Consider the following 24,434-nt stretch of genomic DNA (forward strand, 5'->3'; position numbering starts at 1 on the left):
AAGAATTAAGTCAACAATTTTTAATAGATCAAATTGTTAGCATAGTTTATTAGTTTGTATCTGCTTCTTATTATTGCCGACCCATGTGTGCTTTGTCCCGTTTTCTGTACATTTGCATTCATTGTATATATATTGATTAATTGAATGAGAGAAAGGGTTACGTGTCACACCCGAAAACCGAGAACGACGGAAACGTTCTGGGGTGGAGGACGTCATGTAAAGTATCACAACACAATATAACAGTAAATAAGCAAACAACATCATCCATTGCATTAAATATATAATTTTAATACAAGTGTGTTCCATACAGTTATAGACACCAAAAAGTAAATCAAAATAATAAGATGGGTCTTGAATGCGCTCCATCTTCTCAAAAGCTGGCCTCGGTACCTGTCTACTGACGACCTGAGAATACAAGTTATTTTGAAAGCGAGTATCAACATTAAGCTGGTGAGTTCATAAGTATTTTAGTTGTCGGTGTTTGTGTCAAAACATTTGAACGTAGTTATAAAAACGAGTTTGTAAACAGTTGTGATATAAACATGTGAATGTTTGTAAAAGTTTGAATCTCTTAGAAAAAACTATATTTTCTATTAAAAGTAGCCTTCTACCAAGGCGTAACTGTTTTGTATGTTCGTTTATTGTAAAAGTGTGTAATTTTCCCAAGTGTAACTATCATTGTCAAAATATAGTTTGTACATTAATGTTTAAGTGAAAAGATCACTAAATATGTAAAGGGTAAATTAATGAAGTACTCTACTGTTGTATTATAGGAACTACTGTTGTACTAACTACCTTAAACCGGATTTATATTAAGGTATCATGTGATTAATTGTACCATACTATCGACTAGGTAACAACGACAAATGTAGGTCGTAAAAAGGTATGACGTTTGGCACCCGCAGACCTGCAGGTCCGGCTGTAGCTAGCAGCAAGGTGTAGGATAGTTAATCCAATATATATCTATACGCTAACTCACGCTCTCCCTCCAAGAGACTCTGGCTACAACTCGGGCCATGACATTGAAGGCATGCTCCGATACAGTGGATCACAATTTGTTAACGTATTCATGTATATGTAATGTAATGTTACTCGTTCTAGTATCGTTGTATATGTTCTCTTTCTAGTATAGTTGTATATGTTCTTCTTCTAATATAGTTGTATATGTTCTTCTTCTAGTATAGTTGTATATGCTCTCATAGTAATAAGTACTGACTCATGAATGAACTGACTCATTGATCTAGCAATTGTATAAGCATTATCCCGTGCTACCCATATGGTAACACACTAATGAAGTAACTGGTACGAATGATTCCGGAAGAACTTTTATGACTATATATGTACACATGATATATAATTAATATTGAAACGACCTTCGGACGGCTACCCGATATCCCACCAGACCACATCTCAAGCGCGAAAAGGAAATAGAGCGGACGACCTTCCTAAGCCTTTTAAACATTTCTTATATAACTATACATATATGGACATGCAATTTATAATAAGTATAACAAAGTTTTAAGTAAAAGTATTTGATAAGTAAAAGAGTTTGTAAAATAGTTTGAAGTAAAACAACTTTGAAAAACAGTTTGAATAGTAGTAAAATCATTGGTTTTGTAGTTATTAATCACATGTGATTGATGTAATAACTATAAGTATTCAACTTGTATCCCCCCATAAAGCATTTAAAACATTTAAAAGTATTTCAAAGGTTAGTTAAAGGGGTATAAACTCACCTGTAGTGAGTGGATTGGATTGAAATATCGGATATGGTGCTAGGTGGCAAATGAAGACTTGTACACACGTACGAGCCTAGTTATCATATAATATATATATATATATATATATATATATATATATATATAACTAATTAGCCAAAATATAACTAATAAATTAAGACTTGTACACACGTACGAGCCTAGTTATCATATAATGAATATATATATATATATATATATATATATATATATATATAACTAATTAGCCAAAATATAACTAATAAATTAAGTTGGAACACTCTAGAACATGAAAACACTTTGTATAAGTGCTATAAGTCCTAAGTGTTGCATTTAAGTTGTTGTGGGACAAGGCTAAAGGGGTTTAGGGTTCCAAATGACCCTATACACGAGTTTACTCTTCAATGAACCTCACACAAGGAATTTACGGTCGTAAACCCTTGAGTTTATGGCCGTAAGCTCCTAAGCTTAATGTAATTTTGTGTTTTGAAGTGTTACATGATTCCTAGAAGCAATTCTACTTGGTGGTTTAATCCTTGGATGATTTTAGAGTTTACTGTCGTAAACTCATTTGGAAAGGGGTATTTTTATGTTTTCAAGTCCCATGCTCATCTAGGATAGGTTCTGGCCAATTATCTAAGGCTAATGAAGGCCTTAGGCACACTTTGGTACCCCCCCCCCCTTTGATGTTCACGGCCCAAAGACCAAAACCATAAGAGATTACGACCGTAATCTCTCTTTGGGATGGACATTTGATGATTTAAGGTCCCTAAATTAACTAGGACTAATTCGAGGCTATTGTCCAAGGCTTTAGGAGTGATTAAGGCACTCTTTGGCCTTTGAGTTTGGAGTTCACGGTCCAAGAACTTCTTGGGCCGTGAAAACCTAAATCTTGGTGTTTATGGTTGATTTCTAGTCTTAAATACACCTTCATACAAGCCTAAGGTAGTTATATATCACAGGGGAAGGTCTAGGCATCACTTTACCCTTATAAAAGAGTTTACTCCCCAAGGTGTTCTTGGGCGGTAAACTCTCGAATCTTGCATTTTTGCTATGAAATCTTTGTTATCAAACACATTATAAGCCATATAATACAACTAGAGAGAGGTACTCATGATTTGGGATGAAAGCCCGAAGATCCGTGAGAGAGAAATGACTTTTCTCTAGTTGGAAATGTAACTAATGAAATAATTTGGTTAAGAATCATATATATAGTCCTGGGATTTTTGGCAGAGAATATTTTTATTCAAGAAATGAACTCTAATATCATAGAGTTCTGAAATAACAGAGTTGCACGAAACCCTAGTGCATTCTCTATCATGATATCTCTTTAAGTTTAAACCCTGAAATACTTAAACTTATACGGAAAAGTCTAAAAATTTACTGCGACTGTTCTAACTTCTATTGACTTGATAATGTTCGTACAGAATGGAAATTTCGGATTGTCACATCATCCCCCCATTAGAAGGAATTTCGTCCTGAAATTAGAATTTAAGGAGATAAGATGTTACAAAATAACTAAGCGAAAAGATGAGGATATTTCAGTTTCATCTGGTCCTCACGCTCCCAAGTGAATTCCGGTCCTCGCTTGGCATTCCAGCAAACCTTCACAATCGGGATATGGCTTTGCTTCATCTGCTTGACTTCTCGGTCCATGACCTCTACTGGTTCTTCCACGAAGTTGAGGCTCTCGTTGATCTCAATCTCGTCGAGTGGGATTACAAGAGTCTCGTCGGACATACATTTTTCAAGTTAGAGACGTGTAATGTAGAATGTACGTTACGAAGTTCGTCGGGTAGATTGAGTTTGTATGCTACAGGTCCGATTCTTGAGAGAATCTCGAAAGGCCCTATATATCTCGGATTAAGCTTCCCACGCTTACCGAAGCGTATTAAGCCCTTCCAAGGTGAGACTTTGAGAAGGACTCGGTCTCTAGAGGCTTTCAATCGTTCACGGATCTGAACTATCCTCTCTGTCGTTTCCCGAATGATTTCCGGGCCGGTGAAGTACTGTCAGAAACTTGCCCCCTAGCTAATTGGGTATCCCCACTTCAGCCTAGCACATAGGGGATCTGCACTTTCGGCCATAGAGGGCTTCGAATGGAGCAGCCTTTATGCTCGTGTGATAACTGTTATTGTAGGAAAACTCGACAAGGGGTAAATGAGTATCCCATGCCTTTCCAAAGTCAATCACACAGGCTCTCAACATATCTTCTAGTGTTTGGATGGTCCTCTCACTTTTCCCGTCGGTCTATGGATGGTAGGTCGTACTCATGTCCAGCCTAGTTCCTAGGGAACTTTGTAACGACTGCCAGAACCTTGAAGTGAATCTACTATCTCTGTCTGAGATAATAGATAAGGGAACACCGTGCAGTCTTACAATCTCCCTAATGTAAGTTCTTGTAGGTTTCTCCATCTTGTCAGTTTCTTTGATAGGAAGGAAGTGTGCAGACTTGGTCAATCGCACTATCAGCAGGAGCATGGATGGGGTTCCATGACTCACCAGTAGCAGGACAGGAATGGGGCCCAAGATAGGCGAGGCCTTAGTACAGGAATAAAGTATAGTGTGTTCAGCTTATGTGTTATATGTTATGTTATATGTTTGTATGTGTTTAGCAGGCGAGGCCCAGAGACAGGCGGGGCCTAAGAGAAACAGATATGTATACTGAGCGGGGCTCGAAGCCAGACGGGGCCTGGATCAGGCGAGGCCTGATGCCGGACTCATCCGGAGCTGGGTGGGGCCCGATGTAGCGGGCGAGGCCCAGTGCTTGTAGTATGTAATTATGTATGGTATGTGGTAGGTTAGGGAACTCACTAAGCTTCATGCTTACGGTTTTCAGTTTTTGTTTTAGGTACTTCCGGTAGCGGAGGGAGGAGCTCGGGGTGATTGCATGACACACACCATTGTTTGTTTAGCCTGGGATGTTATACTCTGATAAAACAAAATAATGTTTTAGACATGATACTCTAATGTGATATGTTTTGAATGAGTGGTCGACACTTGTGGTTTTATTATTAAATTAAAAATGAAATTTTTGGTCACGTTTTTTGGGATGTTACAGTATGTATACCAAGCGAGACTCGATGTCGAGCGAGGCCCAATGACTGTATTGTATACTATCGTTTTGTGATTATCGCATGTGTTAGCATGATTATATGTTATATTTTTATTATGTGTACCAGGCGGGGCCCGATGTCGGATGGGGCCTAATGAATGACAGATCGGTAATCCGAGCGGGGTTCGATGTCGGGCGGGCTCGAGACCAGGTGGAACTCAATGTCGGATGGGGCCCGGTATGTGTTTATTTATGTAAGATATATGGTATTTTGGGGAACTCACTAATCTTTGGGCTTACGGTTTTTAGTTTATGTTTCAGGTATTTCAGGATCAAAAGGGAAGAGCCTGGGATGATTGCAGAGCACATGCCACATTTTTCTGCATTTTGTGATTTACTTTGATATGATATGATGTAGTGACTTACTTTGGTCTATTTGGATTGTATAACAATGTTTTGAAGTACCGTTTTATTTAAATTAAAAATAAAATTTTGGTTCTTATTTTTGGGACGTTACACATCGAAGTTGATTGCCACTTCATTAGAGAGAAATATGATCATCGAATAATCAGCCTTCCACACGTCTCAACCACTATGGAGATGGCAAATATCTTCACCAGATCTTTGGCAAGACAACAACATAATTTTCTTGTTAGTAAATTGATGCTAGTCAATTTACCAGCATCAATTTGAGGGGGGATGTCAAAGATATTACTACATATTTCATGTTTTAGATTAATTAGCAAAATATCTTTGCTATCACAATCTTTTATTGTCAGTAATTGTACATAATTTAGTAAGCTGATTTATAGGCTAGAAATCTAAAATTTAGGCTGATAATTAGCTTGTATATTCAGTATATATACTTAAGATTCTTCTAAATGAGAAAACATGTCTTTTTTCCAAAAACAAGTCTCTAAATTGTCATGTAGAGTTTTCCTGCAAAAATGTTGACTGTACGAATATCTATCAAAAACTGTTATATGCAATTTGGGTGATTTTTTAAATGATGACTTACTTGTCCTTTAGGATTCAGGAAAGCTTCAAACATAGACATATTGTTGAAGCGCTTACGTGCAAGAAATGATCATGTTCTTTTGTTTGCACAGATGACCAAGATGTTGAATATCATTGAGGTACGACCTACATTTTCAAATTTTATCTCGTTGTTTACGTAAATGACATGTGAGATTGAATGGAAAATATGATTTGATGCAGGATTATATGAACCATAGGAAGTATAAACATTTAAGGCTTGATAGGTCATCCACAATAATGGACCGCCAGGACATGGTCAAAGACTTCCAGCAGCGGTGAGGAATACCGTCAATTCCTCAACTATTTATAATTATTCCCCATTAAAATTTAGATTTTTGTTGTAATGAGTCACAGGAATGATATATTTGTATTCTTGTTGAGTACAAGAGCTGGTGGGGTTGGAATAAATTTAACTACTTCTGACATAGTAATTTTTTATGAAAGTGATTGGAACCCTACTTTGGATTTACAAGCAATGGATAGGGCTAATCGCTTGGGTCAAAATAAATATGTTTGTTACTTTTACCACACAGATTTTTGTTGGATTAGTGTCTAAGTCCATAACTATTTTGGTATGCACTTGACCCGATGGTGCATGGTCCTTTTGGGTTGCCTTCACCAAAGCAACTTGATTGGAGAAATGAATAAAGAGAGAGAGGATAATATGATTTATTAATATGTTATAAGAATAATATATTAAAGGAGAAATCATATTTGTTTAATTAATATTGGTCAATAATTAATTAAGAATTAGTTTTGTGATCAAATGTAATTAATTAAACTAGAGGGGCTGATTTGTAATTATGTGATAGTTACAAAATAAGGTAAGGATTATCTTATTTATATGGTGGACGAATTTAAGGTTGGAAAGCCTTAGAATTCGAGTATGATAAGGATTCAAGGATTATCTTATTGGTTGCTTAATGGATAATCAACTAGATAAGGATAATGACTGAAACCCTATCTCTACACCTATATAAACACCCCTAGGGTCATGAATTCGTGTATCCCTTCCCAAGAGGTCCTAGATACGAATTCTAACCTCTCACCTCTCTCTTTATACCTTCTCCATTTGCTTATGGTGTTTGTAAGCCATTAGAGGAGTGACACTTGTGACTCTAAGCATTCCAAAGTCAATCCAAGGTGGGGTTGTGATTGTTATTGCTATATAACAATCAAGGTATGTTCTTAAACCTAATTACATATTAATATGATTACTTGCATGCTAGAATTAGGGTTTATAGTCTTGGATTCAAAGCATGTACAATAGAGAAACCTAGATCCAAGCATTAGGGTTTGTATGAGAACATAGGATGTCTTATGACCAAAACCCATCAATTTTACCCAAGACAGACAGACTGTTGAAGAACAAAAGTCATAACTTACAGGGACGTATATATATATATATAATTTGTTTTTCTATGATATGTAGGTGATGGTGTATAGCTTAATATGTAAAGAGAATGTTTAAGAAAAGATTTTACAGAGAGCTAGCTAGAAAAGTACTGTCCAACAACTTGTCATGACTGGTGGTCATGTACAAGGCAACCTCTTAGCCCCTAAAGATGTTGTTTCTTTGCTCATCGATGATTGTAATTATGATGATGCACAAGAACAACTAAAACAAATTCCCACACAGGTACGCTAATAGCAACCTACTTTCCTTTTTATTTGTTTTTTTATAATAGCATCTTACTTTCTTTCCCACTTACTCAACTGCATGCATGCAGGCTCAAAAAGATAGACAAAAGAAAAAGGGTATAAGGATAAATGAAGAAAGTGATGCCTGTTTTGAAGATATTGCTACACCTCGAACTCCATTCCATGAAAAAACCACTTTTATCAATTGAAAGGTACATCTACATCACACAGATCAAGTGAGAAAAGCAAGACTAGATGCTAATCAGAATTGTGGCTCTAATACCATGACAATTTCGAGACCTGTTTTTCGGAAAAAGATGTGTTTTCTCATTCAGAAGAATCCTCAATATATACTGAATATACAAGCTAATTATTAGCCTAAGTTACCGATTTCCAGCCTATAAATCAGCTTAATAAATTATGTACAATTATTGACAAAAAAAGACTGTGATAGCAAAGACATTTTGCTGATTAATCTAAAGCATGAAATTATCAGTAATATCTTTGACACTGCATTGTTGGACATGACCCGAAGATCTTGTGAGCAGGTTTCTCAATTTCCTGTATCAAATGGTGAGTAGTTGGGACACCTGATGTTCTTGAACCATTACAATCAGAGGTGCGTGCAAACCCAACTAACAACCTCTTACTCCAAACTTCATGCAATTCCTCAAACCTTTCTGTAACTAAAATCTCTATCCCACCACTTTACATTAACCTAAGTAACAAAATGCAAACAGTATCATAACACATTTTTATTTTTAAGCACATGTGTATATAAGATCCAATAACACAACTTACAGGTGGTGCCCTATAACGCCTGTGTTTCTGGACCTGTAATTAATGATGATATAATAGTCTAGGTTAACCTTTGTAACCCGTTTTGAAATAATAGAAGTGTATTATTTGAGTATTATGTGTTTTGTGCTTAACCGCTTAATTATGTGGTTTGATTAATTAAGAATAAAAATAAGCGTCAAAATTTAAGTATAAAATAAACTTGATATCTTTAGATAATGTTGTAGTAGTTGAAACAAGGTTTCCGAAGATATCAAGAATGCCGAAATCCGAGTTATAACGAAAAAGTTATGACCTGTTGAAGTTTCGCGGCGGAACCGACAACGCTGAATGACGTAAAAAGTGAAATTTACGTTAGAGTGATATTTAGCCTTAGTGATCTAAACTAGAATCAAAGATCTCGTTGTTAGGATCAAAGCGATAAAAAGTTAGGCGAGAACGGACGCCAAACGAAGAAGTTATGAATTTATAACGAAATTTTCTGTCCCAGCCTATTAAAAATAAATAATAAAAATAAAGTCAAAATTAGCCGACGGAGTCTAAACGAAAGTTGTAGAGCGTAGTCTCACCTTCGCGTGGATATAAAGAACGTCGAAAACGGAGTTCGTATGAATTTTCGAAGTTTATTAAATAATTAATAATTAAATTTAATTATTAATTCTTGGTATTATCCGGAAGCGAGTCACCGGACTCATCCGAGGTACGCCCCGCGTACAGCGAAGAATGTCGACACTCGCACTCGAGGACTTCGGATGACGCATGCAGTGACGTTTCGGAGGCAGTACGCCCCGCGTACCGTACTGCGAGGCCTCAGCCTCCTATATATAGGATGCGAGGGGTCCGGGCTTAATTGCTCATTTCTCCTCCATTTTGTGCCGAAGCTCTGCATTTTAACCCCCGAAGCCCCGGTAATATTCCCGAGTCCCGAAGCAAGTCTCGAGATCCCGAAGATCCCAAGAAGTGCGGTTTCCGAGCCGAAGCTCTGCCCACGAGAAGTTCGATTTTTGTAGAGATTTTCCAGATCTGCTGAGGATTACTACTTCTACAAGCCGTAGTGTTGTCCGATCATCTTCTGATCAAGTGAGTGTGTAGTTAATTTCTTCTAACGCATAATTATGAAGTATTTTATACGAAATACGTGTTATGTGTATAATTTTGTTGTTATGTGCGTGAATGTATATTCACTCTCTTCAATCTCATAGATCTGATTTGTTTTCTATGAAATACATGTTATGTGGGTATGCCTCATCTGTTATGTGAAATATGTATTGGATGAAAATGCTATACAGGTTTTAAACTATGTATATAAATATATATTTTTATCTACTAATATGTTGGGTAGAACATGGGTAGATAGTTGGTGTGTAATAAACAGATGAGAGGCCTCGATGTTGTTATTGTTGACCTAGTTATTCAGCAGAGTATGGATAACGATCACAGACTCGTTCTAGACAGTCTCGTGGAACGCTAGCAGGTTCATAACCTGTAGGTGTTGTGAACGATGTGTTTACCGGTGTACTCTATCCCCCTCATGGTTGCCTTTAGGATATCTATTGTTGAGGAAACCCCTTAGCAGTAATGTCCGTCCCGATGAAAATCCTAGATTAGGTCCCTTGAGATAGATGTTGTTTTAGGGACGTAAAGTGAGGATAACGGGAATGGGTAATCGGGATAGTGATTGGTTGGTGAAATTAAATATAATTTATTTATTGTGGGTTGAATACCCTATATGCTCACCAGGCTCCCAAGCCTAACCCACTCAGTTTTATTTGTATTACAGGAAGTGGCGCAAGGGCGTAAGATGGATGAACCATCAAGTTGTTTTGTTTACAAGTCTGCATATGTATATATTTGTTGAATGACTTGTAATGTTATCGTTTATGCTTATTGGTCTGTATCGGAACATGACACCCCGAGTTTTGAATTATATAACGAAAATACATTTCTTTTATGAAATGCTTTGGTAAGCATTGTTTTATCATGTTTTGTTTTTGGGAACAAATTCCGCAACTCTTTCAAATCAAAAGGATTTACTCTGAAATTATTTTAAAAAGCATAAATGAAAATCGGTCTTTTTTTGGCCGTGATTTTGGGGATGTCACATGCCCTTGTTTTAGGAATGAAACATAAATCTAAATGAAGGAGTCAACTTACATTGGATTCAATCAATCCGGATCCGATCATGATGTGGGAAGACCAAACTCTCAAATTGAAGTCTCTTGCTAACATATTTTGATGGAAATAGTAGCATTCTTGTGATTGCTCTTACTTTTTCACTTCCAAGATTCTTGGATATAATATCATCATTCTGTGAAATTTGTGATGTTGCCTTGAACTCAACTTACAATGAACTGTAATTTCAGTCTTCCCGGTTAACTCAGAAACCACATCCTTTTTAACACGTCTCAGCATGAAAGACTTTAAAATGGCATACAATCTGCTTAGTTGGTGCTCGTTGAGAGTTCCACGTTATTTTGCATGGTTTTCTATGCCTCTAGAGAACCATTTGTTAAATTGTTCATTTTTTATTTTTTAACCCAATAAGCAAAATATAGTTCAATATATATCGATGGAAGGCAAACGGGCAACAAGCTGCGCCGCTAGTCCTTTTTGGATGGCAAAACTAATCTTTTTGAAAACACCACCTGTGGATCCAAATAATAAAGCTTAGAAGTGTCTTCCATCTTATACCGTCAGTAGTTTCCAACAAATGGAATTGAGTATTTTACTATTTTTTTACAAGAGAATATAAACTTGTTCACAAAGCAAATGATGGACACCAAATCGTAAAATTAAAGACATAAATGAAAACTAATCTCCCTTTCTAATAAATAAATAACTTTAATCTAAACCTGCCATGTGTCGCATTCTTTACCTGCCACGTGTATGCTTAATAAACTTCCAAAAATCAACATCAAAACGATTTACATGCATTTTAATATAGATAATGCATATATGATATCCCTAAAAACCAGCTATTGATTTTAATGAATTCCACTAATTAAGGGATACATTCTGGTATTTACCTTAATTATCTGATCTTCAGTTTAATTCTTATACCTATATACGCCAACCCCTTCCTTTACCAAGAATACACCGCTAATTTTCTTTATCATCTTCATCACAGCGAGTTCAACAATTCTGTAATACAGAGTAAATAGAAATCACGTTAGTTCATATTCAATCACCATTAACCATCTTACTTTTTTCTTGCAATTGCATACTTTTATAGATGATAAAGAGAATTGTTCAAAAGGCAAATAAACATTCTACTTTGCTTTTGAAAACAATTATCACGCATGATAAATTATGATTTTTTTTCCTTTAACTTTTTTTTAAGCATGTCCTTATGTCCTTTTTTTTTTTGCATTTGTCATAATATGGCATCCTACTTTGTTTTGAAGTGATTTTTTATATGATATCATTATGCTACAAAAAAATATTACTTATATCATCTTACTTTGTTTTTATTGAATCAACTGGTTTTGTATCAACGTACTTACTACTCTAACGAAACCAATTCCTAGAAAGACACATCATTTTTAAAATCGATAGATTTCAAATTGCTATGGATTTCACTATAGCGTAAGGTATTGAAGAAAGGAATTCCATTCCATTCTTCTTTTGTTTTATTAATTATACTAAAATTCCCTCATTATATGTTGACTAAAATAATGTCTGATCTTTCACATTCTTAATGAACTCTGTCACAAAACTACACAAAAAGAACTTCAATATCACATGGTAGTAGCCGCTAAACTATTGAAAATACTGTTGAGCTTCATTATTTTTTATTTACCTATCTACATGATTATGCTTTGGCTTTATCTTTTTAAGCTGAAACAATCTTGCAACCTGTCCTTTCTGCATATATGGCTGCCATCTTCACTTTGAATGTTAGATGTAGGAAATAGCAATGCACTTTGAGTTTGTTCATGATTTCCAAAATTAAACAAACACCCATTTATTATATGTAAACCCCGATTTTTACCTAAAGTATGTACCAAACCCCTTAAGTACATAAAAAATTCATTTTTTCCGAAATTACTCACAAGATCCTAATTAAAAATTGATTTATGTCAAAGCATAATCTTGAAGCTCTTGAGTCCATAAGCTTTTCATCTTCTCCAGAGAAAACCTTATTTATTTACCTATTCTTAGTCGTCGTCGACACTTCATTCTTGAATATCCAACATTACCGCCAATAAGTTGCAAAATCAAATCACAAGGGAAGCCTATGCGCCATTTTTGCTTCGTAACTCTTTGAAGGGAGTTCGATCTCATTGCCGGCATGATTTCTTCGTCTTAATTTCTCACCTGAAAGGTGTAGATTTCAATATCACTCTATGAATGAAATTCCTAAATCTAACATACAGTTTAGTCCCTGTAATTTTTAGGTTATATTATTTTATTCCCTCTCTTTTATTGATTTTTAAGCAATAGGAATGTAGTTGTTTCTAGCGAAGTCACCTTAACAATGCTTTTTCCTATATGTTAATTTAGAATAAATTATTTTAAGTTCAACCATAACTAAGTTTTTAGTCTGTATTTAGCAAGTATAATTTGGATGGTTTTTATAAATAGACTACTAAAATAACATTTTGTGGTTAGGTAAGATCATATTAATTTTATGTGAACCACAAATATGTTTTTAATATTTATTTAACAAAAAAATCCTTCTTAATATAAAATTTTGTTTAAAACATTGCTATGATTCTTCACTTGTGATATGACCAACAACAATTCAAATTTTAAATAACTAATTACTTACAAATAATAATAAATTAATTGATAGTTATCAATACAAAGTACATTCATATAATATATTTTTTACATAAATAAATATAAACATTTATGTGATCTACACAATAGGCTATACAAGTATCTTTTAATGGTAGTGGTAAACAAATTGACTTACGAACCAATTAAAAAACATTACAGATGTTTACACAACTTAGATAAAAAAAAAATTAAACATGATTACGAAAAAATACCAAACTTAAATAAATTAACAAAATCTCATTAGTATGATATTCTATTGCATATTCTTTCATTTTTATAATAAAAAGATGATTCATTATAATATAAGATATTTTAATTTTAATTTTTTTTATTAAATACTACTGTTTTGCATATTCATAAAACTTCATTAATGCTAATGAGAGGAGAAAAATTCAAAAATTATATTTGGATAAAATAAAATTCCAAAAATATCCATTGATACCTCAAAATTCATATATTATACATTTTCAAAACATGTGTATTGAAACAGTAGTCCTAACGGCAAGAAATATCAAACATTGTTGTTTTATTTCAGGATTGTCTTTAACACTTTCAGACACAAAGTTTTCATTCAAATTCAAAAGAATACAATATTTCTTAGCTGTTTGTTTTGTTATGACTATAAATGAAAGTTAATCCCAATCATTGTTAAATATATGTTTGTTTTTGCAAGAACATTGATCACACACGGGCAATTATGTCATTGCTTTATCCAAAGTATAAAGTAGAAAAAGATTGAAGTTGTTAATTTTAGATAAATAGGATAATTCGACTAAAAAAAACTTCCAATGTAATATACAAAGAAATATTTCAAAATATATGTTCAACTATTATTTTACTTTTCACATTATTTAATGTTTTCTTACAATAAATATTATGCTATATTTTTTGTTGATATATTTTGTTTTTGTCTTTATAATAACTATAAAAATATCAACCGTGGTATAACCTAGTTAAATGAATGATTTAAAGATACAAATAATAAAGGTACACGTGTTTAGTAAGACCAAGCATCAAGGACTAAACTTGATCAATTGCCAAATAATTAAATTAAAGACAATTCCAATGAACTGAATACTCGCACTCCAAGCACTTGAAGATCATATCGTACTGTAATTCTTTGGTGCACTTTTTGCACAGACCATGGGACTGAATCCCTTGAAGAAAGGATAGCCGATGTGGGTGAAATCTTTTGATCTCAACCGTTCCTCCAAACTTGACATTGAGATAACCAAAGACACATCTTTTATACCTTTTTTCATATACATGTTGCTCACACCCAAGGATTAAGGGTGCACAAGCAGGATGCATAGACTGGGCACAACAACTACAATGATAGAACCACTTGTTAGGGTCAAATATGTCCTCACAAATTTCACAGAAGTAGTCGCTGGGGTGGTTCTCAACTGGATTGTATCTTAGGCTCAATGGATGCTTATCGAACTTGTGCCTCATCATTCCAGGCAACAAGAAAGCACACTCGGTATCCAAGTAGAAATCACAGGAGGGGCAATGGAAAGCGATATTGCAATTGTTCAGGTAACACTGACATGAATTGCAATATATTTTTGATAGATCAGCTGGAGAAGCATTGATTCTTGAGAGGAGATGGCCTGGGTGAGCTTCATGTGTGATTTCTTTAGGTAGGAATGCACAATTGATATCCACATAATACTCACATGCAATGCATCCATATGCGAAACCATTACAATATAACCTACAAATGTCACAGTAAAATAAACCCAATAATTGACGAGGGTTGTTTGACATGAGAACAAGTGCATGCTGTGGATGGCCCAGGTGGTCATGTATTTTGGAAGGTAGCCTGGCACACCACTCATGAAGAACAAAACCACAACTACTTATTTCAGAACACTTGTAAAATGGCATTTCCGTAATTGGTTTCAAACATCCGTCACATAATACTTGAACTTTCTTCATGGGGCTGTGAAGAACAATTAGTACTGATGTTTGTTGTGTGTGTGTGTCTAAAAGAATCAGTGGGTGTTTATGGCTAAAATGGTTGAGCATTTCTCCGCCATGCTCTTCTTCTTTAATCATAGTAATAAACTCTTTCTTATTATTTAAAAAATAGTGTCTGAGAAGGTTGTAACTTTCATCCGGAAAGGGACAATGGAGAAGATTAGGATAATCGTCGTCTTTGAAATTTTTGTAAGTCTTGCCACCACCTGATAAGATAAATGGCAGTCATTGAAAAATAACAAACCAAATTATAAAGTAAAACAAAATAAAGAGAAGAATAAACAAGTTATATATAAGATTACCTGGATGTAAGAAGATTGACATAAATGGCTCTCTCTTTGAAGTCGCACAATTGATATGGGCATAGTATTGACATTTATCGCATTTGTAAAGCCAAAAGTAACTATCGAAGTACTTCTTACAAACTCTGCATGTAGGATAGTACTTAGCTTTCTGATCAACTTCAGGGAAGGAATAGGCAAGGGTAAGTGGATGAGAATGAGTGAAAGTGGCATCAGTATGTTGTTGGATAAGTAACTTTGCAGGCAACAAAGCACAATCTAAGTGGATGGAGTAGCAAAAACAAGTGGTGCACTGGTAGAATGTCCCTTGATGTTCCTCACCACAAGCATTGCAACGGGATACCATTTTCTTGGGCATACGTTGCAGTTGGTGAGGGTGGCTTGGGTGGTCCATCTTTTGTTGAGACATAGTAGCACATATTATGTCCATATTGATTTTGCAAATGGAACAATGGTAATGGAATAATTCCTTTTGCACAAGATTGCAGACACTGCATGTCCATTCTATTAATTTTGGATCATATGTCCAAAATTGATCCTTAGACAAGGTAAGATTATGGTAGGGATGGGGATCATGTGATGGGTGGTTTTGTAGGGTTTTTGGCATTTCTGCACAAAATTGGTGCAACAAGTAGTCATCATGACAATCCTTACACTTGTAGTAACTCATATGGAATGAGTAGATCCCTTCCTTACACATTTTGCACTGTCCAACATGTTTCTCTTCAGCCACAAAATCCTCCTCCTCACCTTCTTCTTTCTCTTCTTCATCATCATCATCAGAGTTTTCATTATCATGGCTAGCAGGTTGCAAACGAACAAGGCTGAGCATATGCTCATGAGTGAAGTGCAAAAGCTCCTCCATTGTAGGTAGCTATGTCAATGATATCACTAGCTACCACAAAGAAACATATATATATATATATATATATATATATATATATATATATATATATATATATATATATATATATATATATATATATATATATATAAACATGAAGCTTTACACCATTGTAACAAAAATAAAAATACTCATATTAGATCCAACATATGTAAACTTAAAATAAAGCATTCATAAATCACAAATCATCAAATACATAATCAAACCATTTTTTTTTTCTTAGTAAATTCAGTCTTTGTAAACTTTTATAAAATCCATAATTAAATATCGCAATATGTGTCCTAGTAATATACAAAATAACTCTATAACAATCTATATTTTATTCTAAACGGTTTATTAATCTTTGGATTCATAATACTCCAACAAAGATGTCATGACAAATTCACAAAAAAGTTGTCAACATTTATGTTTTTAGCCAAACATTCTCTTGATGTACATTTTGATTTCTAATAAGCACACTATCTTTGTCAATTATCCAAACAAAATATATTTGTTAACCTGAAAAATGAAATAAAAAGTGACATACCTCTTGTATCGCACAAACGACGAACTGAATATAAAAGTTGCAAAGGAACTTATATTTTGACAGTAAGATGGGAAAGAAATTGACCATTAAAAGACAACGAAAAAGAATTTGTTTGATTACACGCAAAGAACTAACCTTTATTTACAAAATCTTTGCTTTGATTTTCCAATACAAAGTTGTTTCTTATTCTATTCTTGGATTGCATGGAAAGCAAATTAAAATTGTAATATTCCCTCATCTTTATTTGAGAATAATTCATTCATACAAAAGACATTCTCTATCAATATACTTGTTTGTTAAATGGAATCATGGAAACAACTAATCGCATTAACAGGACATCTAATAGCTAACAATGTATATGTTGTGTGCCATCTCAGTAAACCGAAAGGCAATTTACTGATAATAGCAACGTAACTTACCTTTTCTTTTACCAATATATAGGCAATGTACTTTATTTTCTACCCATTTTAGCAACACATTGATACTAGAATATGTAAGTCAGAATAGCAACATGCTTACATTTCGCTATCAATATAAGCAACATGCTTTTCCCTGTAGGCAAGGCTATTTCAATCCTGTATTTGATCCTAGACTGCTCTTCATGCCTAATCTGACATACCATTAAACGCAAAACCAGGACTTGTCAAACTCTTGTATTATTTTGTGCCTTGTATCTCTTCTCTTGTAGTTATAGACATGCTAATGCTAGCTAGGCATGGCTCTGAATCGTGGTCTTCATCACTACTATACACGTTATATTTATTTCGTCTCCTTTTCTTTTCAGACATCATTCCATTACTATGGTCTGCTTCCCCACTTGTTGATTACCAAATCATTAACTTCAATACTAGGTATAATAGTCCTTCCAATGGATACACCAAGTATTACTACTATTGGCATAATAATCAAACTCATCTTCTGCTCGTGGTAGTTGAAAGTTCGTCAAAGACTAAAAATAAACCCAACAAATAACTCGCATTATTTTGTGGTAATACCAAAATTAAAATCTTGGTAAACCCTAGACACGAGTGATGTGAATCTACAAATCAACAATCAAATAGAAGAAAACGTAAATTTAATTGCAAAACAAGCGAACATAATTTACGCATCCAAACCTCAAGATTGAAGAGATTTCCTTAGCTGCGTATGCGGGTCCATAGTATCTCGTGGTTCGAAACGAGGAAAGATGAAAACCCCTAGGTTCATGAATAGAAGGATTGATGGTGAAGAAGATGTAATCGAGTATTTACTGGTGGCATGAAGAAAGAACGGGCATGTAGTCGTTGGAGGAACCGCGGAAGAGATAAGGAGGTGATGGCGCAGAGGGTAAGGAAGTTCCCAGGCGAACAGCGATTTGCGCGAATGGTTTAACCTCCGGTTGCTAACATGAACCCATTTGGGTTGGGAGGAGGGGGATTGTTGAACGGCTAATTTGCGCTACAACGGTTTCCTTTGACTCTGTTGTTTTTTCGGTGAGACGCATGAAAACCTGGTAGAGATTTACACCCAGTTCCCGAGTTGTAGCAAAGAAAAGAAGAGAAGAGAAAAGAAAGTAAGGAGAGAAAAGAAGAGAAGAGAAAGGAAAAGAAATTTGTCTTTTGTATTCCCGAGTTGGAGAGAAATAGAAGGAAAGTTAAACATTTTGTTCTTTCTCTCCAAATCCTTCCAAATCGGAAGGAAAGTTAGGAGGGAAAGTGATCCCTCCATTTCCTTCCACTTCTCTCCTTTAATGAAACCCGGGAACACAAAATTCTCTTACTTTCCTCTCACTTCCACTCATTTCCTTTCTTTTCTCTTCTTAAATTGAACTCAGGAACGGGGTGTTAGGTTCATTAAAGTCAAATGTTTGAAACTTAGTTTTAAAAATATATATTTTTTTACAGATTTATTCGGTATGATCGAACATTTATGTCAAAATTAACGGTTTTAATGAACCAAAAAAATCAAACTTAAAGGCTTTTATGAAAAAAAAAAAAGAAAATAACATCAAACATTTTTATCAAACATAAAGGCTTTTTAACGAACTAAAAATACACAAAAGGGTAAAATTGAAAAAAGAAAAATACCAAACATTCAATTTTAGTGAACCTAAAATCCGCAAAAACATAAATTCATACATTTCTGTCAAATTTAAAAAAAAAATTATATCACTATCCATTTTCTAGTGATAGCAAAAAGTATCTAGTATCATCACGCTTGCGATATCATAAAATTACCTCTATGTACACATATTTAACAAAAAAAAATATAGAAAAATAAAAGTTTGATTACCTCCACGTACTCCCATGTATGCTAGCATATGTTGGATGATACCAACATTCCCTTAAGCACTTTATCCCTTAAGACCTTTTGTCTAGAGCTTAGATTTAGATTCAAAACATCGACTTATGTCATGAAGTTTCCATATTTATGACTTTTCATGGCTAGAAAATGTCCAAAAGCTAAAACTATAACTTATTTATCCATTAAGACATGTTAACTCTTGCATGGAAAGGATAGAATAACCAACATCACATTTTTATGGTTCCTAAAAGTTCCATAATGGATAAAATTTCCAATTTTATCCATTAAGAAAGGTATGTAATTGCAATCCATTGGGTGTCCTATTTGTGGTACAGGATGCGAATCTGCCAATCATGTTTTTTCAACTGTGGAGAGGAAGGGGTGGTATGATCATTAGTTCCTCAATGGTGTGGTTTGACATTCCCTAATTCATTCTCCATTAAATAATGGTTGTCATGGGTGGATGATCAAAATATTTGTCGTGTTAACAGGGATCAGTTAGAAGTGATAGTAATTACAGCGTGTTGGGTTATTTGGAGATTTCGCAATTCAGATGTTATTATGGGGTTCAAATCAGCAAAAGTTCATTGTTTGATAATATTTTTTTGAAGTCGTTTTATTGGTTAAAGTTTCGAGATTCCAAATCCGTTGTTAATTGGAATGCTTGGCTTTTGAACCTTTGTAATTTTATTCTTATTCTTTTCTAGCAAATTGCTAGAACTCTGAATATATGACATGGTAGTTGTTCAAAAAACAAAGTTATCATATATGAAGCGCCTATTTAGGGTGGTTGGAATGGATTCAGGTTGACTTCCCACACTGACTAAGGTGTTACTCCGACATCGGAGGAAACACTATCCCCACTACTAGTACAAAAAAAATGTTCTTGGGCAGGTTCTACAAACCAACCGAGTTGGCTTGGACGCAAATATGGAAAAAGGGGAAGTGGGTTGGAAGGGAGTGGCTTCGGAGGGAACACGACTCTTCCCTTTTCAAACCTCCGGCATCAAAGTGAGGCACGAAATGGATCTCATCCACCCTTATAATCTTAAGGAGATAAGATAAAAATGACAACAACAAAGTAATTCTAAATCTCAATGCAATACATAATCTAATACCAAGAAGAATGTAATAAAAGGAAACTAACTATATACCAACATTCTGTTTAATTGATATGCTAGCCTATCAATAAGCTATCTCAATGTAGCTTATAAACTATTTTATGAGTTACGATAAGCTACTTTTATGGTCTACCAAACCCTAAATTACAATAAACTACTTTATTTATGCCAAACAGACCCAAGAATAACTACCATGACATAATGTCATCGATATTAGAACACGATGGATTTATGGTAAGAAATTAGAAAAAAGATAAATCAAGGGCATTTAGGGCCTCCTCTTTTTGTTTTCCAATCATTGTAACATGGACATAATTGTTTGTTCCCATAGGTCCCTGGAGGTACACACAAGCATGTGGCACAACACTTCTGGCAAAAGAACATGCATGGCTTCTTGAAAGCAGTTTTTGAGCACCTACTCGTGCATCTTGGTGCACATTCTACATCACAATCAAACATACCCAAAATAATCATTGTGTCGTTATATAATAATATATTAAAAATATGGAATCAAAACTCATGATGTCACGTCCTAACATGTTCAAATTTCAATATGCGAGGGCAAATATGAACAAATAATTTATTGGTTTTTGTATGTATTGGAAAAAAGATTTGATACACACCTCTAGGTTGAAGGCTGCCTGGAGTTGCCCCATACTGCAATTGATCATTAGATGAAGAAGATGTTAAAACAAGTGTTTATTAGTTTGATGTTAAGTGTGGAATTCGAGGAAACAAAATGTACCATGGTAACATTTCCTGGTGATTGTGGCTGAGGTGCCGGAGATGGTGAGAACATTAATTTTGCCTAAACCATAAAACCATAGTATATACAATTACACTTAACCATCTTAGTAGTATAATGATCAAAGAAAACATTTTTCATAGGAGTCTAATCACTGGTGCTTGTTTATGTGAAAATGTTTCACATTTGTCTATTTTATGCAAGAAACTGGTTTTATATTGGTTTGTTTGACATTTTTGCTTTAAATTGGTAAAAATAAGAATACATAAAGTAATTTAATCAATTTTTTTTCTATCTTATTCTTTATTTTATTAATCAGTTAGAATAAAATATAACGCACAAATCCAGAGGTTTTGGCTCATGACATTTAAGTTGTCATTTCCATCTCAATATTGGTGATGAGATTGTGGGTTTAAGTCTGGTTAATAACATTAAAAAGTATATACGGATTCTTATCATATATACTTTTTAGCAACAGAAAGAAGAAGCATAGTGTTTCTTACATGGTTGTTTGGGATACGTAGAAGAAGCACCATTCCAATGAATATCATCACGACACTTGTTTCCAATGCCATTATCCCTCTAACCCCTGCTAAAGCCAAGGTGTGTGTGTGTGTGTGTTTTGGTGTTTGAAGGGAGAGACTTATAGACAGTAGCTTCCACAAATACCAACAAAAATGAGTCACCAAATTATATATGAAATAGAAACATTTATTTCTGTATCCAAAAGCCTATAAAAGATAGAAGAACAAAAAGGTGTAAAGAGCCTTCCAAAATCGTTAGTTTGCCACATTTATCAAGAATATATAAGATGTTTCTTATTAATTGACTTAATTAACCATGTTTTCTCTTATATCATTTTTGTTGTTTTGAGAATATAGTAACTAGTAAGTGATGGTTATGACAGTTTTATGAAAATTTATTAAAATAAATCATCAATAACGGCTAAGATGATAGATGTTTCTTATTAATTGACTTAATTATGTGATCAACTAAAAGCAAACATGAATGATACATTTTTTATTGATTTAATAGAAAAAAGTCACACAAAAAATTATTTATTCAAATTTATATGTTTATACATGTTTATTATTACAAACTAAAGAAATATCGGTTTATGACACTTCAAGTGTAAAAACTATTTATTAAGTTATAACTTTTTAATATTCGTGTATTTGTACAAAACGAACATTTGTTCATGAAACACGTACTATGCAAACAAACACATAACACCTTATTCAAAAAAAATCTGGAAAAGCAAGACCTAATTAAGAATAATAATTTCGAGCAATGCTAGCTATATGATTTTATAAAACATTTAACTGATATCGAACACCCAAAAGTTGTATAAAATATTATTTTAATTGATTGGTAAAGAAAACTTTGGAAAAGATATATTTTTCAAGAAGCATGTGAAGCTAGAGATGAAAGTGATAAGAGTTAGTGGGTGGCGTCACATGTGCACCAGATTTAAATGGGTTCACAAAACCAACAAAAAAAACTAATATTGCTGTCATACTCATTTATACCAATACCACTTCTTTTGTCTCTTTATCTCATGCCCGTGAGCACATCTTGTTTTGTGTTCTTTTACTTAGGGTTTCTTCAACATGTACCTCAAAATAAATCTAAAACTATAGCATAAAAAGTAATTCCATATAGCCCGAAACAAATTATGATTCTTTTTTCAAGAAAATATATATATATATATATATATATATATATATATATATATATATATATATATATATATATATATATATATATATATATATATATTTAAATAGACATATGTAACATGTAACCCTTTCACATAACAACATCAATCAGTTCTATAAAATTCTTTTGATATGCTAAGACACTTAATTAATTGATTTATAATCGCAAACTTGCTCGGAAAAAAATTATGACATGTTACTTTTAAAGGTCATACTTAAAAGTGTGGTTACCTATTATAGACATTAATTAATATAAGTCAACTTGTTTTTATGTGTCATTATGACCGGTCATTCCCTCTTAGCAAAGACTGTTATATTGAATGCATCATTTCTTGGATCCAAACTATTCTTATAGCATCCCATATAACTTTGTTTTTCGGTTGACAAGAGGCGCTAACGACTAACATGAACTTGTTTTTAGTTAAAAGTATGTGGCACAAATCTTATTTTAATTTTTTCTTTTTCAGTAATGAACGGGTTAGATTGATGGCCATTTGTCCGTATGGGATCCTATGGTGTTCATTGTTGATGGTTTTAGTGTCATCAATATTTTAATGTAGTCAAAATTCTATCAAAGACAAGTGTAGCGACCAGTAAAATTGAAAATTGCTTTACTCTATGTAGGAGTAGTATTAAGAAAGTTGTAGTTCGCTCTGAGACGCTTCCGTGGATATAAAGTTTGTCAAAAACGAAGTCCGTATAAGAAAGTTATGGTCATTCAAAGTTGAGAAAAAAGTATGTTGCTATTTTGAGAAAGTCAACAAAAGTCAAAGTCAAACGATCAAAGTTCGGTGTTACGCACCGCGGTCACATGGTTGTCGCAATGCGGAGATGAAGTGAGTCACGAGGACACATGTCAACTGGAGAGTGACACATGGCAAGTAGTGGGACACATTACATGTACGGAGTTCAACATGCGACCGCGACACATTCACATGTTTGTCGCAGCGTGGTTTTGAAAGGATTATATATATATATATATATATATATATATATATATATATGTGTGTGTGTGTGTGTGTGTGTGTTTTCGCCATTTATTGTGCAGTTTTCCGAGAGAACACTGAACGTTAAGCAATGTCGTAGCCTTCGGAAGCACGTTTTAACATCAATATATGGGAATTAAGATCAAAGTCAGGGAGAGGCAATTATGGCTAAGAGACAGAGATCGTGAGGTCGGTTAGTGAGGGTACGATCGTTGAACACGATAAAATGTTCTCTTGAACCCGATAGTATGTTATTGTGCTTACATAGCGTTATTATGTAGGGTTGTTAGAACCCAATGTTATTGCTAGAGTCATGATATGGTGCTATTATGAACTCAATGGTAATGTTGACATGTGAATTATGTTATATGACTCTCGATTTGGATAACCAGGGTTGCGGGCCCAAATATTTAGATATATGAGATCGAGCTAACGGCTTATTGGGTTAGGTCGTTTAGCAGTTGTGATATGGAGTTTACTTAGCATGGTGACAAATGGTTACTAAGTTTAACTGCTAATAATGGGACAAGTCCTAAGGACCTTGGTATATTGTCCAAACATGTTTGGACATGTGGTTGAGATGCTAGACAACATAGACAAGAGGCCAAAGTAGAAGTTAGTTTACACTAACTGGACAGGTGCGTACATGTGGATGTTTATGAGTTCATAGCAAATGGGTTTTCTGTATATAAATGTTTAATATTAAGTGTTTTATCACTTAAATGATTATGCTCTCAAATTTTAGATTTAGTTGATATGGCCAGTAGTTTTAATATGAAAATTGTAGCGTACATTATGATTATTGTTACAGGGCAT

At 34.1% G+C, this 24,434-nt stretch overlaps 2 protein-coding genes across 5 annotated transcripts; both read right to left on the reverse strand.

Annotated features, from left to right (window-relative positions):
• Nucleotides 1-13,990: 13,990 nt before the first annotated feature.
• LOC145073503 (uncharacterized) lies at nucleotides 13,991-18,348 on the reverse strand. Of its 4 annotated transcripts, none has more exons than XM_079020051.1 (4): nucleotides 17,881-18,348; nucleotides 16,766-17,714; nucleotides 15,336-16,230; nucleotides 13,991-15,239 (listed from the first exon to the last, which is right to left on the reverse strand). In XM_079020051.1, exons 3-4 carry the CDS (start codon nucleotides 16,198-16,200, stop codon nucleotides 14,101-14,103), a joined length of 2,004 nt encoding a protein of 667 aa, XP_078876177.1. In that variant the 5' UTR covers nucleotides 16,201-16,230; nucleotides 16,766-17,714; nucleotides 17,881-18,348; the 3' UTR covers nucleotides 13,991-14,100. The 4 variants fall into 4 exon arrangements, with proteins under 4 accessions (XP_078876177.1, XP_078876174.1, XP_078876175.1 ...); XM_079020048.1 differs by having other exon boundaries at nucleotides 16,766-17,804; XM_079020049.1 differs by having other exon boundaries at nucleotides 15,336-16,226; nucleotides 17,285-17,804; nucleotides 17,881-18,347.
• A 1,829-nt stretch (nucleotides 18,349-20,177) lies between these two features.
• LOC145076782 (Gibberellin-regulated family protein) lies at nucleotides 20,178-21,593 on the reverse strand. Its single transcript, XM_079022572.1, has 4 exons — nucleotides 21,418-21,593; nucleotides 20,915-20,977; nucleotides 20,793-20,826; nucleotides 20,178-20,609 (listed from the first exon to the last, which is right to left on the reverse strand). Exons 1-4 carry the CDS (start codon nucleotides 21,487-21,489, stop codon nucleotides 20,428-20,430), a joined length of 351 nt encoding a protein of 116 aa, XP_078878698.1. The 5' UTR covers nucleotides 21,490-21,593; the 3' UTR covers nucleotides 20,178-20,427.
• Nucleotides 21,594-24,434: the final 2,841 nt, after the last annotated feature.

Source organism: Lactuca serriola, chromosome 9, assembly GCF_051521515.1.
Source record: "Lactuca serriola cultivar US96UC23 chromosome 9, Lser_US96UC23_V15, whole genome shotgun sequence".
Taxonomy (NCBI): Eukaryota; Viridiplantae; Streptophyta; class Magnoliopsida; order Asterales; family Asteraceae; genus Lactuca; species Lactuca serriola.